The sequence below is a fragment of the Salvia splendens genome, chromosome 13, assembly GCF_004379255.2.
Source record: "Salvia splendens isolate huo1 chromosome 13, SspV2, whole genome shotgun sequence".
Classification (NCBI taxonomy): domain Eukaryota; kingdom Viridiplantae; phylum Streptophyta; class Magnoliopsida; order Lamiales; family Lamiaceae; genus Salvia; species Salvia splendens.
The window spans coordinates 5,348,299-5,367,329 of NC_056044.1; the positions used below are offsets into that span (position 1 = coordinate 5,348,299).

Below are 19,031 nucleotides of genomic sequence, written 5' to 3' on the forward strand. Positions count from 1 at the left end.
ATAATTTATGTATGTTTTCTTAATTTTTAATTGTGTGAATGCTAGACTTTTTCATCACATACTAATAAAATGTAGTTTAATTATCATGCGAGCCACTAAATATCAACTTTCCCCACGATGTATTCAAATTTTGTGCTGTTTAAATGTCATTTTCAATTTGTTTTAACATCAAGATCATAACAATCAATCAGAGAATAATATGTCCATTGACATCAACAAAAACAATTTATGCATAGCTATTTTAATACTATTTCTAGCGTTGAATAAGATGAGGTATATTAGTTGTTTCTAATTGAATGACTAGTTCTTACCGGCAATCCATAGGCATCAACCAACTCTTAATAAAATAATTGCAATTTGATTGCAAAAAGTAGACTCATTCAATAAAATTGTAGCGAGGAATGGCTATATAATGCTATAGGTTGAACTAATGAAAATCAGAAAACAAAAAAGAAAGATCCAACTCCACAACTACAGTCTTTCATTAGCAACCATGAAGAGCTTCATGGAACCCCGACTGTGGGTTCTGGTGGCTCTCGTCACCACCTTAGCTGCCACGGCAAATGCCGACTCCACGTGGAAACCCGACTTGCCACTGCCACATCTTCCGTATCTTTACAGCTCACCGCCGCCGCCACCATACAAATATGAGTCGCCACCACCTCCACCATACAAGTACGAGTCTCCACCACCTCCACCATACAAGTACGAGTCTCCAACACCGCCACCATACAAATATGAATCTCCACCGCCACCACCTTATAAGTATGAATCACCTCCACCACCACCATACAAATATAAGTCACCACCACCTCCTCCCTATGTGTACAAGTCTCCTCCGCCACCGCCATACTTGTACGAATCCCCTCCACCACCTCCTTACAAGTATGAGTCTCCACCACCACCACCATACAAGTACAAGTCACCTCCTCCACCGCCATACAAATATGAATCTCCACCCCCACCACCTTATAAGTATGAATCACCTCCACCACCACCCTACAAATACAAATCTCCACCGCCGCCGCCTTACAACTATGAATCGCCTCCACCTCCGCCGTACAAATATGAGTCTCCACCACCACCACCCTACAAGTATAAGTCACCTCCACCACCACCATACAAATATGAATCTCCACCACCACCACCGTACAAGTATGAGTCACCACCTCCTCCTCCTTATGTGTACAAATCTCCTCCACCACCGCCTTACAAGTATGAATCACCTCCGCCACCACCCTACAAATACAAGTCTCCACCACCACCTCCTTACAAGTACGAGTCACCTCCACCACCGCCATACAAATACGAATCTCCACCACCACCACCACCTTACAAGTACGAGTCACCTCCACCCCCACCATACAAATATGAATCTCCACCACCACCTCCATATGTTTACAAGTCTCCACCACCACCGGCCTACAAGTACGAGTCTCCTCCACCACCACCATACAAATACGAATCTCCACCACCACCTCCATATGTTTACAAGTCTCCATCACCACCGCCCTACAAGTATGAATCGCCTCCACCACCACCCTACAAGTACGAGTCTCCACCACCACCACCCTACAAGTACGAGTCGCCTCCACCACCACCATACAAATACGAATCTCCACCACCACCTCCATATGTTTACAAGTCTCCACCACCACCACCCTCCAAGTATGAATCACCTCCTCCTCCACCCTATAAGTACAAGTCTCCACCACCACCACCATACAAGTACGAGTCTCCTCCACTACCACCATACAAATACGAATCTCCACCACCACCTCCATATGTTTACAAGTCTCCACCACCACCCCCTTACAACTATGAATCACCTCCACCACCGCCATACAAATATGAGTCACCACCGCCTCCTCCTTATGTGTACATGTCTCCCCCACCACCACCTTACAAATATGAGTCACCACCGCCTCCTCCTTATGTGTACAAGTCTCCCCCACCACCGCCTTACAAATATGAATCACCGCCACCACCACCCTACAAATACGAGTCACCACCACCACCACCGTACCTCTACAAGTCTCCACCACCACCACCTTACAAGTATGAGTCACCACCTCCTCCTCCTCCATATCTATACAAATCCCCACCACCACCGCCTTACAAATATGAATCACCGCCACCGCCACCCTACAAATACGAGTCACCACCACCACCACCGTACGTCTACAAGTCTCCACCACCACCACCTTACAAGTATGAGTCACCACCTCCTCCTCCATATCTATACAAATCCCCACCACCACCGCCTTACAAATACGAATCACCTCCACCACCACCTTACAAGTATGAGTCACCTCCACCACCACCCTACAAATACAAGTCACCTCCACCTCCTCCTTATGTTTACAAATCTCCACCACCACCACCATACAGATATGAGTCTCCACCACCTCTTCCTTACAAATATAAATCTTCACCAACACCACCTCAGAAGGATGACTGTCCACCACCATCATACCAGTACAAATCTCCACCACCTCCACCAATATACTAATCACCCCACTCCCCATCTCCCCATCCATCATGATCCAGTTTGTTATTATATTCCTTCAGCTCCTTCAGATTATTTATTTACCAAAACCACCATCATTATCACATTCAAACAAACCGTGATTCTCTTTCTGGTTGCTTCATTAATATTGCGTAAATAAAGGTTTCACTTCTCTTCTAGTATCCATAATGCTCAGCGTCCTATCAAGGAGTTGCGGACAAAAAAGAGTGGATGATCGATGCTTGCAATCTTTTTCTTTGATCGTAATTGTAACTTATGTTTGTTCATGTACTTTATATATTTAATGGATTTTTTTTATATCAACGTCTTCCTGAACATATTGGATTTTGACAAACTAAGACTCATGATCTACAAATCAATTAGTCGGATCCTTATTAAGGGTTTCCAAACTGATTTTATTTATAATTATCATTATACTCTAATCACATTTTTATCGCATATCTGGAAGAGCTTTTTTCAAGTAACAAGAGTCAAATTTGATTAAAGTAGTTTGTAACTAATCATTGACGACGTAATTCTGTAATTTTTCACCAACACATGATTGTTTTACATCTCTGTGAGGTGAACAAGTCTCCAAGTCTATCTCATCTATCATTGGTGGGCAGAGCTGTTTCTTTTTGTTTTGTTGATTTTCATGATTTTATTAATTTTGCTATAGTTACCTGAAATTAGTCTTGTGGATGTATGAGATGGTGCATAAAATCAGTTGAGATGAATTTCCAAAAGTCAACTACGAACTTATAAAACAATTTGTTGGAATCGTGTGTCCGGTCAAAGGTTTTTACCAAGAATAAATTTAACGAGACATTTAATTTTGTAAAATTAAATAATATAGCGTCGATCTATGTTCGGAGTAGATGACCGTGGTATATTCCTTTTCTCAAATCCGATTCCCGGTGAGTGAGAAATAATGAATTAAAGTTTGGTAAAATTGCGAGCTAATTAAATGAGCTATGAAAGAAGTCATGTGATTAAGTAAAAGAGTTAATTATCCCACATCAGAAATAATATAGCGTCGATTTTTTTATTGTAATATCGTTTCAGTATTCATTATGTATTCCTTCTTTTAGGTTGTATCCGGTTCATCTTTTGTAATTCATAAACCAACACAATTTAAAAGGATTAATCTTAATATCTACAAATTATGCAAAGAACAAAGATGATGCCCTTCCCTGGTTAATGCTTTTCAGTTTTGATTGAGAAATCTTACGTGTCACATTCTTTTTATAGAAAAATGAAAAAAAAAGTTAACAATGAATAAATTACGATTTACGATATTTAGTGAATTTATTGATTTTATTTTGAAATTTGTCAATTTTATCTCAATCTTTAACAATACTTACACCCGTGCTATACACGGCGCATATTATTTATATCAAATTATGAAATATTTTTTGAATATTAAACAATATCCTTATATGGGTCTAAAATTATAAATGTATTTAATAATAAACATTTACAATATTACTACATTTGATCAAAATAGTTACTTTTATTAAAATAAAGTTATGATGTATAAAATTATGAATTTAGTATAATTTATGTTCAAAAATTGCGAAGAGTAGTTTTATTATATAATGATAGTATTGATAAACGAGCATATTATATAGAACAAAAATATTATAGTAAGTTTATATATTATTTCTATGTACATATACATGTTGCAATGAAGATTACCAGATTCAAATTCAATGTACATACATTTGACTCATATTAAGATTAGAATTTAGTTTATTTAAACAAATAACCTCATGCATGCATTCAACATTATAATTAATATAGTTAATGCTTTCTAAAATGACATTCAGTTTCAATAAACGATAACGATCGCAATTTATACTTTCTATCCTAAACCCTTAGTATTGTCATTTTTTAAATTCACAAAAAGATGTTGATTTGTGTAGGGCTGGGGCAATTTAAAAAAATGAAACTACGTCATTAATATTCTAATTTCAAAATTTATGGACGGACCACAATATGACCAAACTCCGTGATTGATATGACTATCATCCCAATAAATAATAGAATATAAAATATTTAAATAATTATCATTTTAAAATATATATTATTTAAAATTATACAATATTAAAATAAATATTAAAAAATAAAAGTACAGTATAATTAACATTACCTTTTCTTATGCATATACTTTTTCATCTTGCACGACACATTATATTTTCTTTCAAAATGCGTAGAATATCAAATAATTATGCACAAAGAATGAAATAAAAAATAATTTATTGAAATTAACTCCATCTTGCACGACACATTATGCACACTTCTCTCTTCCTCCTTCATCTTCCTCAACTCTCCTTCCTTAAGACCTTAACAAAGCTTTTGTAGAACATGAATAAACAAATATTACTTACTTCGTATACTTTGTTTGTCGTTGATATTTACATGTCACCCCGGTCGCAGTCAATTTCCTCTCCGGAACGTCGCAAAATAATATTTTTGGCTCCTTGCTCGTGTTTTCATCGTTGCCGAACAACAGAAAGAACCGGCTAAAGGAAAATGAGAAGATTACAGTAGATGAGAGAGATATCCATAGGAGAAGGATGAAAGTTTATTCAATGTAGTTTCTTTTTTTTCGTTGTCTCAACATTACATGAAAGGAAATACTTATAGGAAGATTTCAAGTGCTCCACTACTCCACTACTCTACTAAACCAACTACATATAAGCATGCACAAACCGAATCGGCCCGGCGGTTCGGAACCGCCGGTTCATGAACCGGAACCGGAACCGGCGGCGGCGGTGATTCAAGCGGGCCGGTTCAGGTTCTGGAATATGATGAACCGTAACCGGCGGATCGCCGATTTGAACCGGCGGTTCAACGGTCCCAACGGGCAGATTCCGGCTAGAGCGTAGGGTTGCAGGCGAGGTGTGCAGAAAAACCGGCGGTTTCTGACGTAAACCGCCGGTTTCCGACGGCTCCGGTGCTTTTTCAGGTGGAAAAGCATAGGTGATAGTGTATAGGCCTGAAAACCGGTCAGAAACCATCGGTTTTCAGCCAGAAACTGCCGGTTTCCGTCAGGAAACCGTGGACTGAACCGCCGGTTTTGCTCTGAACCGCCGGTTCAACCGGTAAACCGGCCGAATTTGAAATTTGTATTATTTTTTTTATTTCTTCCAATTTTACTCCTATAAATACCCCACTTCCCCCATCATTTTTGCTCACCCCATTCTTGTGTTTACAAGGATTTCCTTCTCAATCTTCATTTCTCTGTTCTCTCCTCATTCTCTCTAATTGCTCAAGTTGTTTACTAGTTACTACTTACTACTATATTTGTTATTGAGTTCGTAAACTTACCATTTATTCAATACTCCATATTCCATCCATACTATTTTCATTTATCACTATGTCTTCTTCTCGTGGTGGACCGGGACGTGGTGATCGGGGCAAAGGAATTGCCCAATATCAAAGTAGTCGTCCCTCAAAATCAGGGCGACCTAGTCGTCGAGAGTTATGGAAGAGGTTTCCCGAGTGGCCGCTGAACGCATGCAAGTAAGTTCTAAAAAATTATTTTTACAATTCATAATTTCATAATATTGAGTTTTTAAAATTTTTTTGTGTTCCTACTTATAACTTCAACTTATATAATATTTATAGATAGAAGAAGATCATAGGATGATCATGCTACTCGCTGAAATGCATCAAGGTAGGGGGAGGGGCGGTGGTAGTTCCCAACAACAAGATGACGAGTACGACGTGTTTATATCGTCGGACTCGGACAACAATGATGATAGATCTCATTCTCGTATTCCGTCTAGCACCGACGGAAATGAGGAGATGCCTCCTCCCCCTCCACCCACTAACACTACAAAAGCTTTGAAATCTGATATTTTTGTTAAACACTACAAGAAGGTCCCGGTGGTAATTTCAAGTCCTCATGATCCGCATTCTCAAGAAGAGAAATCGGCGTTTCATGCATATTGTAACTATTGTGATAAAGTCTACAAATTTGCGGGTGGTGGGGGATATGACACCCTCCGTCGTCATTTGGTGACAAAGCATCTGGTAGAATGTGGCACTACCTCTACCCAAACCCAACTAAACTTCCAACCCGGTTGCTCAGGTTCGTCAGGTACGCCTCTTTTTAAATATGTTAAAACTTTTTTGCTGACGTTATGACTAGATGGGCTGCAATGAAGCATTTTCCTTTTAATGTGTATGATGATAAAAAATTTGAGGTTACTATGCAAAGTGGTTTAAACGTAGCTATCAAAAGAGTAGGTCGAATGACCGTTCAACGATCTACCGTTAGACAATGTTTAGTGAAAATGTTGAATTATCACGTTATTTACTTAACTTGGGCTTGGGCCACAAAGTGGACATTTGCTCAGATGTATGGACTGATTGTTTTAACCGGCATTCATACATGGGCATTACGGTTCACTTTTTGGACAATAGTTGGACTTTGAACAAGCGTTTAATTGGTTTTAGAGAATTTGAGACACCACACACTGCACCCGAAATTGCTTCTTTAATTATTCAAGTTTTGAGTGAGTTTCAATTATGCAATAAGATATTTTCTGTTGGTTTTGATAATGCAACTGCGAACATTGCAAGTATTAGTGGTTTGATTGCGGCCTGTGCTCCGGTTATTGGAGGTAAGTATTTTCATCAAAGATGCATATGTCATATTTTAAATTTATGTGTACAAGATGCGCTTGAATTATGGCAAAAGCATGTTAGTCCTATCAGAACTGCAGTTAGATTAATCCATCAAAGCCAACTATTGGCAAAGTTTGGAAAAATATTGTCATCAAAAGAACGTAAGATATACGAATTTTACTAAGGATGTGTCTCATAGATGGAATTCGACATATGATTGTTTGAATTCTACTTTGACGCATAAAGATTCTTTATGTGATTTTTTTAGAACCTATCCCGTTCATGATTTATATATTTCGCATAGTTGTTGGGAACATAGCGTGGCTTTATTTAAATTGTTCAAATATTTCAAAAATGCAACTGTTGAATTATCGGGTGTTTATTATTGCACTACTGTTCGTGTTTTAGAGCATTGCATGTATATATCACTTGGTTTTAAAACTGCAATGAAAAATGCTTACTTTTCACCTGAATTGATGTGTGTTTTATATTATATGATTGAGAAATGGCTTAAGAGTATCTCCAATAAGAATAGCCCAGTCATAGCTCAGCCACAAACTCCTCCTATCACATCATCAGCTCTAAAACTCCTTCTGCCACATCACCAGGACAAGCAACTGGACAAACAATAGCTCAGTCATAGCCCAGCCACAATAAACAAAATTATTAAAAATAAATAATTAACAATCACACAAAATACGAAATTAAATTTACGACACATATACGGAAAAATTCAATAATAATATTAAAATTTTAAAAAGTACATTAATTAAAAAAGTACAATAAAAAAATTACATTAATTTAAAAAAAACTCCTACTCCACGCACGAGCCCCCCCGCCTCCGCCTCACGCCTCGCCGTCGTCGCCATCGTCGTTGTCGTCGCCATCGTCGCCGCTATCCAGGACCCCCAAATCTGCATCTTCTGAGCCCGCGTCTGAGACCCCCACCTGTGCCGCGGCGGCAGTTAAATCGGCTCGCATACTCATGAGCAGTGCGTGAAAAAAACTCTTCTTCTCTGGGTCAGTGGCATTCTTCCAGTCAGATATGACCTTGTACATCCGAGCCCGCGTTTGTTGACGCGCCAAGAAGACGAGGTCGGTTGTTGGGCTGCCAACAGTGGGGGATGGCGACTGGACCTCCTCGGACCTCTGGCGAGCCCGTTGCCCGCCTTTGACCAATCGGACGAGTGCAGCGAGTAAACGCGGGAGGGGACGGGGTCTCCTGAGCATCTTCGGGGAGGTCGTGGGAACCGCTGCTGCCGCCGGCGTAATCACTGATATAGTTCAGGCGCTGCTTCTTCGGCCAGCCAGCATCGACTCCTACCCGAAACTTCTCGGAGTCCATTAGCACCAGGTAGCAGTTCCAGTAGGTGAACTCCTTGTAAAGCCCGGGCACGGGAAACTCTTTCTCCGCCATCCTCCTGCAGTCCTTGTCAGTTTGGCCACTAGACTGCAATCGGAGGGCGTTGGTGTACAAGCCCGAAAATCGGGAGACCCCTTGCCGGATTCGGTCCCATCCCTTCCGGCACTCCTCCCCGCTGCGTGGCCTCCCCTCCGGGAAAAAATGTCTTGTAGGCTGTTGCTATTTTAGCCCACAGGTTGACGATCCTCTGATAGTTCGAGGTGAGGGGATCATCGCAAACACTCACCCACGCCTTGGACAGCGCGACGTTCTCCGCGTCCGTCCACTTCCTCTGTGCCGGGCTGTCGTCATCAACCGGCTGCGACGACTAGCCGACCACCCTCTTGCCCTTCCTCTTTGGCGCGGCCCGACCCCGCCCCTACTCCCCCCGTTTGAACGGGGGTGTCCGCATCCCCGAGATCTATCCCCAACTCCTCTAAGGAGAAAGTATCACACCCAGTGAACTGCGTCTCCGCTGGGGTCGATATGTGCGAAGAAGAAGTAGCAAAATCAAGACTGGGGCGATAGACGTTGTCCCCCCCCAGCGTCCCCTGCATCCCTGGGTACCCTGGCATCATCTGCATCCCGAGTGTCCACCCCGGCATTATCGGCATAGGGGGTTGCATCCCCGGTCCCCCCTGCCTGCCTGGAACCGTCGGCCCGCCCTGCATCACCGGACCCCCCGGCATCCCCTACCATCCCGACATACCACCCCCGTATGCCACCCCGGGCATCATCTGCTTCCAAGTGTAGTAGTACCCTGGCATCGGACCCCATCCACCTCTCGCGGGTACCGTCGGAGTTTGAGACCCGCTCGTCACTGGAGTAGACTCGTTGTTGTGCTTCATTTCGCGTTGTTGCTCTTGTACAGAAATTAAGATAGAGAGAGTACTCATTAAAACAAGTGGTGCAAATGAAAATGAAGTTCAAATCGCGTATATATAGTGTTTCAAAAATTAAATAAAAAAAATCATGCTCGCCGATCTGGAGCCTGCAATGGCGGCAGGAGATCGGCGAGCGCATCGCCGAGCGCTCGGGAATCAGCGTGCACTCGCCATTTTTCTCGTCGATTTGGAGCTCGCCGACTGCAATGGTTCGGGGAGCGGATCGGCGAGCGCCAAGAATCGGCTAGCCGGTGCGCTCGCCGCTATTGAAGATGCTCTAAGTATTTCAATGAGATTCCAATGGTGTTTTTGATTGCAAAGGTCTTGGATCCAAAATGGAAATTAGCCGGTACCTCCAAGATTTTAGATTTTTATTATAACAATTTGAGTTCTATTAATCTTGGTCCACTTAAAGCATTGCAATCGGATACCAGTGACTAATTCGGAGTAGACCTCTCAGAAACATTTCAAATAAACCTCCCGAACCGGTCAATTATCCAACAAACCTTCGAGTTTAACTTGCGTGCTCTCTACACCGAATACGAAACCAAGTATAACAGTACCCACCAAGTCAGAAGACCTCCCCCTCCTCAACAACATAACTTTGGCTTCTCATTTCAAGTCGATTATGATGACCCCGACGTGCAATCCTAATTAGCCGACCTATACAGCTACAACACCGGCGAAGGTCCTCAGATATGGTAAGTGAGTTAGATTTATATTTCGATTCACTCTTTTCTTTTGGTGATGAAGGTCCTACTCCTCTCGCCCAAATCGACGTCCTCGATTGGTGGGGAACACACGAGAAATATTTTCCCATACTTGCGTCAATGGCCAAGAAGATTTTTTTTGTTCTGGCTTCCACTGTCGCCGTCGAGTCCGCTTTTAGTGTTGGCTCGCGTGTGTTGGATGAATCAAGAAGTAAGCTCTCCGCGAAAAATATGGAAGCCATGATGTTACTTGATGATTGGGTCAAAGCTGACGTCAGAGAACAAGAAAATGATTGGGATGATCGTCAGGAGGGATCACAAGAAAAATTCACCGGGGATGAATCGTAGGCCAACCGTCAACCGCCGGCCAAGCCAAATAGGTAAGTAAGGTAAGAGAACTATGTGGGCTTTGATTCCCTAATGCAAATGAGCATTGGGGATACGTAGGCAACTCAACTTAAATTTTAAATTTAAGTTGAGCTCAAGTCCTTTTTCTTTTATTTCTTTTTTTCCCATTTGTTTCTACTTTAAAAATATGCAAATACAATTAAATAATTGTATATGTATATACTCTAGTCGATGAAATAGATTTCTCTATAAGGCTAAATCCGGGAAACTTTTGACAATTCTACTATAATTGTTGATTGTTAGACTAAACTCAACATTTAAAGTTGAATTGCTAAATGTGTCTTCAATTTAGTTATGTAGAAAGATCTTTCGCCGACTAAGAGTATATATACTTATAAAATTATTGTTCAGAACTTCTAAGTCTTTTTTGTAATTAGCTTCGTTGTTGACTAGTAGTCTCGTTGTATTTAAATTTTTGTTTAAGACTTCAAGACCTCAAAGTTTTTGTGATTTGTAATTGTTGTAACTTGTAAGTTCATGAACCGGAATCGGCAGTTTCCGGCCCGTGTGCAGGCCTAACTACATAGCTGTTACATATAATTACTATAATTTATGACTTACGATTATGAAGTCTTTATCTCATTATAATATTTATAATGACAGTCTTGTAAATATCTTCAAAACTCCCATTTTATATATGTATATAATTACTATAATTTATGACTTACGATTATAAAGTCTTTATTTCATTATAATATTTATAATGGCAGTCTTATAAATATCTCCAAAACTCTCCTTTTATATATGTATAGATAGATTAGTCAGTATATCCCAATCTATTAATTTATCATTTTAATTCTTATCTTTGTAATTTGTACCAGTTTTATCAATCAACTTTTAGATTATTATTTTTATAAAAATAAAAACTGCAGTGAAATACTCCCTCCGTTCGCGAATAGAAGTCTCGTTTTTCGTTTTAGTCCGTTCGTGAATAGGAGTTCTGGTTCATATTTACCATAAATGGTAATAGGGTTACATCTTCCACTAACTCATTCAACTCACATTTCATTTTAAAATTAATATATACAAGTGAGACTCTTATTCCACTAATTTTTTTCCGCTCATTTTTTTTAATATTTCTTAAATCCCGTGACGCCAAGAAATTGGACGCCTAATGATGGATGGAGGAAGTATATAATATAATCGTGCACAATTTATTTTTCAGAGTAAAATAATGTCATCATCCAACACATCATATCGACATGATTTAATTAATTGATAAACTGATAGTGCAGTTTTGAAAATATTGGCCTAAAATTGATAATTTAAACAGGTCAATCATTGTTTATAAAAAATAAAACTAAAACAAAATATAAATAAGTATCATTATATACAACTTTTTCCAAGATAAAATATAAATCATCTTCCAACACATTATCTCGCAGCTTAAATGTTACAGTAAGATTTTGATTTTAAATTTTAAAAAAAAATTGTTATAAATTGATAATGTAAAAAGGTTGGATAGATTTGGTATAATTACTAAAACTAGAATAAAATTCACAAATTTTAAAAATAGATTAAAAAGAGATTCAATCGTATTAATCCCTTCAATACTTTTTCATAAAAAAAAACTACTAATTGACAATTGCGACGTACATTCTTTTAATTTCCTACGTAATTTAATTAGTAAACTCCGCCATCATGTAATTCTAATTAATAATACTCCCCCCCCCCCTCCATCATTTAAACCCCATTACTCCCTGAGAGACTTTCGGCCTTAATCCACAAACCCGATCGAGCAGGATTAGTCGGATTCCGCCGAAGACGGGTTCAATACACCTGTGGTCAAACAAAAAAAAAACTATTTTAACTCGGTACAAGTTTTTAAAATTATTGACCGACCATAATATGATCATTTAGCATCACTCTTTGTATAATTGTATGAATACTAGAATTTTTCATCACATACTAATAAAATGTAGTTTAGTTATCATGCAAGCCACTAAATATCAACTTCCCCACGATGTATACAAATTTTGTGCTCTGTTTAAATGTCATTTTCAATTTTGTTTTAATATCAAGATCATAACAATCAATCAGAGAATAAAATGTCCATTGACATCAACAAAAACAAATTATATATAGCTATTTGAAAACTATTTCTAGCGTTGAATGAGATGAGGTATATTAGTTGTTTTTTATTAAATGATTCTTACCGGCAATACCATAGACATCTACCAACATTTAATAAAATAATTTCAATTTGAAAGCAAATTGTAGACTCGTTCAATAAAATTGTAGAGAAGAATGGCTATATAATGCTAAGGTTGAACTAATGAAAATCAGAAAACAAAAAAGAAAGATCCAACTCCATAACTGCAGTCTTTCATTAGCAACCATGAAGAGCATCATAGAACCCCAACTGTGGGTTCTGGTGGCTCTCGTCACCACCTTAGCTGCCACGGCAAATGCCGACTCCACGTGGAAACCCGACTTGCCACTGCCACATCTTCCGTATCTTTACAGCTCACCGCCGCCACCACCATACAAATATAAGTCGCCTCCACCACCGCCTTATAAATATGAGTCGCCACCACCTCCACCATACAAGTACGAGTCTCCACCACCGCCACCATACAAATATGAATCTCCACCGCCACCACCTTATAAGTATGAATCACCTCCACCACCACCATACAAATATAAGTCACCACCACCTCCTCCCTATGTGTACAAGTCTCCTCCGCCACCGCCATACTTGTACGAATCCCCTCCACCACCTCCTTACAAGTATGAGTCTCCACCACCACCACCATACAAGTACAAGTCACCTCCTCCACCGCCATACAAATATGAATCTCCACCCCCACCACCTTATAAGTATGAATCACCTCCACCATCACCCTACAAATACAAATCACCACCACCGCCGCCTTACAAGTATGAATCGCCTCCACCTCCGCCGTACAAATATGAGTCTCCACCACCACCACCTTACAAGTATAAGTCACCTCCACAACCACCACCGTACAAATATAAGTCACCACCTCCTCCTCCTTATGTGTACAAATCTCCTCCACCACCATCTTACAAGTATGAATCACCTCCGCCACCACCCTACAAATACAAGTCTCCACCACCACCTCCTTACAAGTACGAGTCACCTCCACCACCACCATACAAATACGAATCTCCACCACCACCTCCATATGTTTACAAGTCTCCACCACCACCGCCCTACAAGTATGAATCGCCTCCACCACCACCCTACAAGTACAAGTCCCCATCACCACCACCATACAAGTACGAGTCTCCACCACCACCACCATACAAGTATGAATCCCCACCTCCGTCTCAATATATTTACAAGTCTCCACCACCACCACCATACAAATACGAGTCGCCACCTCCACCTCCATATGATTACAAGTCTCCTCCACCACCACCCTACAAGTATGAATTGCCTCCACCACCACCCTACAAGTATGAATCGCCTCCACCTCCACCCTACAAGTACGAGTCTCCACCACCACCACCATACAAGTACGAGTCACCTCCACCACCACCATACAAATACGAATCTCCACCACCACCACCATATGTTTACAAGTCTCCACCACCACCGCCCTACAAATATGAATCGCCTCCACCTCCACCATACAAGTACGAATCTCCACCACCACCACCATACAAGTACGAGTCACCTCCACCACCACCATACAAATACGAATCGCCACCACCACCTCCATATGTTTACAAGTCTCCACCACCACCACCACCTTACAAGTATGAGTCACCGCCACCTCCACCTTACGTATACAAGTCTCCACCACCACCTTACAAGTATGAGTCACCACCACCTCCCCCGTATCTATACAAATCTCCACCACCACCCCCTTACAAATATGAATCGCCTCCACCTCCACCTTACCAATACGAGTCACCACCGCCTCCTCCTTATCTTTACAAGTCTCCTCCACCTCCACCCTACAAGTACGAGTCTCCACCACCACCACCATACAAGTACGAGTTACCTTCACCACCACCATACAAATACGAATCGCCACCACCACCTCCATATGTTTACAGGTCTCCACCACCACCACCTTACAAGTATGAGTCACCGCCACCTCCACCTTACGTATACAAGTCTCCACCACCACCTTACAAGTATGAGTCACCACCACCTCCCCCGTATCTATACAAATCTCCACCACCACCCCCTTACAAATATGAATCGCCTCCACCTCCACCTTACCAATACGAGTCACCACCGCCTCCTCCTTATCTTTACAAGTCTCCTCCACCACCACCTTATAAGTATGAGTCACCTCCACCACCACCCTACAAATACGAATCACCACCACCTCCTTATGTTTACAAATCTCCACCACCACCACCGTACAAATACGAATCACCTCCACCCCCACCATACAAATATGAGTCTCCACCACCTCCCCCTTACAAGTACGAATCTCCACCACCACCGCCATACAAGTATGAATCACCTCCACCACCACTCTACGTATACAAATCACCACCACCTCCTCCATATGTTTATAAATCCCCACCACCACCACCCTACCTTTACAAATCACCTCCACCCCCATCTTACCTTTACAAATCTCCACCACCTCCACCATACAAGTACTAATCACCCCACTCCCACCATACATTTCCCCATCTCCCCATCCACCATCATCCAATTTGTTATCATATCTCTTCATCTCCTTTATATTATTTATTTACTAAAACCACCATTTTTATTCCATTCCAACAAACCTTGTTCTTTTTTGAATGCTTCATCATTAATATTGTTAAAGATAAAAGTCTCACCTCTCTTCTAGTATCCATAATGCTCAGCATCCTATCAAGGAGTTGCGGACAAAAAAGAGTCGGATGATTAATGCTTGCCAATCTTTCTCTTTGATTTTAATTGTAACTTATGTTTTTCATGTACTTCATATATTAATGGATTTTTTTATACCAACGTCTTCCCTCAACGTATTGGATTTTGACAAACTAAGACTCATGATCTACAAACTAATTAGTCGGATCCTGATTAAGCGTTGCAAAATTATAATTATCATTATACACTAATCACGTTTTTACCGCGTATATTCAAGAGCCTTTTCAAGTAACAAGAGTAAAAAGCCTTTTCAAGTAACAAGAGTAAAATTTGATGAAAATTGTTTGTTACTATCATTAGAACGCGTGATTCTGTAAATTGTTTTACATCTTTGTGAGGTGAACAAGTCTCCAAGTCTATCTCTTCTATCATTGGTGGGCAGGAATCGGTTTCTTTTTGTTTTTTTCATTTACAAGGTTTTATACTCCCTATGTTCCCCAATAATTGTGCACTTCATTTCAAGCATAGGTTTTAAAAAAATGTCAAGTTTTATTTAGCAGAACGATTGAGCAGACCTTCAGCAACAAGGCAAAAATGCAACTGTCCCGAGTAAGAAAACTACATGACTCAAACTCAGCTGTCCGAAATCAATCACCCAGCTGCACTGACAATTATGTCAGCCTACGTATGCAATGTTTACTACCATCCAGAGTTGAATTAAGCAACAGAGTTTGGGGAATAGACATACAACCCCCATAAACAAATTATTATTCAAAATTGAATCAAACCGGTTGTCTTCGAAGAAAACCCAAGCCCACGTCGTCGTCATTATCATCATGAGCATACTTAAGCACCACCAGAACCGTATTTCTTTCCGAGGACGAGTAACTGCAGCTTATCGTAGCCAGCAAGCACACCAGCACCGGCTATGGCCCTCAGAATGTTTGCTCCAGCTCCCTTGAATAGAGATTTGGCACCCTCATTCTTCAAGATCTGAGAGAACGCATCCAATGAGCTTTTATATTTTACTGCTTCACCAGACGTCATCATCATACGTCTGCGAACGGTGTCAATTGGGTACGATGCAAGACCAGCACCGTTTGTGATCAGCCAACCCAGAGCAAAGCTAGCAAAGAAACTATCCTGAAACCAACAAATTATTTCAAAGACAGGTAGGGGTCAGTACAATCCAAAATATTCAAATGCAGATGAAGATTCATATATTTAGAGTTATAGATACCTGTAGTGTGCCAGTGAGAAGAACTGGCTTCAATGAATCGTACATTCCAAAGTAGAGACCACGGTAAACAATGATTCCTACACATGATATGTTGAATCCGCGATACAGTCCAGCAATACCATCGGATGCCAAAGTCTTCCTGTAGACATCAATCAAGCCGTTGAACTGCCTCTCTCCTCCCTTCTTTGCAGCCTTGGCATCATTAGCCAATCTAGTACGAGCATAGTCCAGAGAGTAAACAAAGAGGAGAGAAGAAGCACCAGCTGCACCACCTGAAGCCAGGTTTCCAGCAAACCATTTCCAGTAACCATCCCTATCTTTCTTAAAGTTGAAAAGCCTCTTGAAGTAATCCTTGAATGCAAAATTCAAGGCCTGCAAACGATTCAAAAGATTTTATTTAGTATTACTATATACACTAGGGGGTAAAGGAAACATATTACCAGTGTCCAGAAAACAAAAATCATATAACTTGCCTGGGTTGGGAAGTAACGGATCACATTAGCAGTGTTTCCTCTCCACAGAGAACCAAATCCTTCTTCTTTAATTGTTCGCGAGAAACATTCACCGATGCCTCCGTATGGTTTAGATAATCTACCAGTCTTAAGCATTTCATCCTGGTTTTGTATCAGCAGTTTCACACGCTCAATAGGAGCTGCAGCTGTTTTGGACACCGCAGCAGAGACTCCACCCATGAGGAAATCAATGGCAAAGCCCGCAAATCCTTTCTCTGCAGGGGCTTGTGCAAAAACTGGGGAGGCGGTAGACTTGACCATAGAAAGGTCGCACGTCATTTGACATGGATATGTCAATGCAGTGTTGGTGTAGTTCCCATATTTGAACTGTGATTGATAGAGTGATGGTCGGGGCTGGCTTCCTTCAAATGCTCCAAAACGTTGAGTGGGGGTTGTTCTGTAGAGCTTCCCAGTCACCTTCTGAGCAATGGTGGGATAGTGTGGCTGATCCATAGTCATTTCTTTCTGTGAAAATAAAAAATCCAGCCATCAGACCAAAAAAGTAAATGGCTATGGAACAACCAGAATGAAAAGGAGAGCAACAGAGTAGTGCCTGCCAAATGTATGGAGATATTATTTGTTAAATAGTGAAAAAATAATACTGGAGACACATCAGTGCATATAATATCACAGAAAGATAACAATACTATTAAAAACATACAGATAAATGATTGTGACAGCGGTTCCAGAACAGTACAATAATTCTTCACTGCTTGCACACAAACACACACCCATAGATCAACTTCCACAAGGTCAATATTATGTTTACAAAAATGAGCTCAAAGATTATGCAGGAAAGAGTGCCATTTTCTTTATAATACCTTGTAACTATCCAAAAAGAAAAGATGGATTACAAAGATTTTCAAATTATGAATTGAAAATGCCAGAAAATGCAAATTCACGACAGATCAAATAAAATAAGTCTATATTCTGTTGTAAATGAGAATCATCCAATAAATGGAAATAGAAATCTCATAATGACTTCACTAATTAATCCTAATATCTCTGAAACACAGTATGTACAAAATATCAGAAGAATCACAAGATAAAATGGCAAAAATAGAAATCCCTCATAATTGTGCAAGAAAGTGGCATTCCCATCCCATAAAAACATAGCCAGTCAAACTCACATCCATTTGCGAGAATAATACAGTAACCATGATTTAGTTTTCACAGAAGTATATAACTGAAACTGAAACTAAAAATCGGAATCATGATCGAATAAATTCAATCATGATAAGAAGTTCATGAAATCAGTTGAAGATACTGATTCATGAAAAAACAGCACGGTTTGCATTTACATCCATCAGATCTACTATTTGAGTGAACAAATATACGAAATGAAAGCAACAATCAAGACAAATTACAAAAGGATTCTGCAAGCACACAATACAGTACACAAAGTTAAAGGAACAAGCAGATCGCTATATATTAAAGTGAAGTTCCGAAACCAATCCAGCTGCAGAATTTATTCCGATGAATTTAGAGAATCGAAGGATGTGAAAATTGTGGTACCTTCGCGAAGACGATGAGAGACAGAGAGAACTCCGCCTTGACCTAACAATTTGTCACGCGAAGAAAAGGGGTGTGAGGTAAGTGCAATGTTAAATAGTGGCTACTTTCCCCTTTCTTTTTCATTTTTCATTTTTCATTTTTCATTTTTCATTTTTGTTTTGGTAAAATAGTCCTGTAGTACTCCCTCCGTTTCATAATATTGGAGACGTTTCTTTTCATCACGGGATTTAAAAAAAATTGTGTTGAATGAGTTAGATAAAGAAAGAATAAAGTGGAAAATTAAACAGGTGGATGGAGTAAGAGATAATAAAGTAAGAAAAGTAAAATAAGTGACAAGAAATGTATTGACTTTTAACTCTACTACTATGAAACGGAGAGAATAGTAATTAGTAGTAATTAGTACTTGAATAATACTCCGTACGTT

At 40.2% G+C, this 19,031-nt stretch overlaps 3 protein-coding genes across 3 annotated transcripts; 2 read left to right on the forward strand and 1 right to left on the reverse strand.

Annotated features, from left to right (window-relative positions):
- The first annotated feature begins 458 nt into the window (after window positions 1-458).
- On the forward strand, window positions 459-2,833 carry LOC121761138 (extensin-2-like). Its single transcript, XM_042156738.1, has one exon. It carries the CDS (start codon window positions 494-496, stop codon window positions 2,510-2,512), a length of 2,019 nt encoding a protein of 672 aa, XP_042012672.1. The 5' UTR covers window positions 459-493; the 3' UTR covers window positions 2,513-2,833.
- Window positions 2,834-12,889: 10,056 nt separating this feature from the next.
- On the forward strand, window positions 12,890-15,383 carry LOC121760380 (extensin-2-like). Its single transcript, XM_042156062.1, has one exon. It carries the CDS (start codon window positions 12,890-12,892, stop codon window positions 15,143-15,145), a length of 2,256 nt encoding a protein of 751 aa, XP_042011996.1. The 3' UTR covers window positions 15,146-15,383.
- A 486-nt stretch (window positions 15,384-15,869) lies between these two features.
- Window positions 15,870-18,702, reverse strand: LOC121760132 (ADP,ATP carrier protein 1, mitochondrial-like). Its single transcript, XM_042155749.1, has 4 exons — window positions 18,608-18,702; window positions 17,054-17,557; window positions 16,581-16,952; window positions 15,870-16,483 (listed from the first exon to the last, which is right to left on the reverse strand). Exons 2-4 carry the CDS (start codon window positions 17,549-17,551, stop codon window positions 16,187-16,189), a joined length of 1,167 nt encoding a protein of 388 aa, XP_042011683.1. The 5' UTR covers window positions 17,552-17,557; window positions 18,608-18,702; the 3' UTR covers window positions 15,870-16,186.
- Window positions 18,703-19,031: the final 329 nt, after the last annotated feature.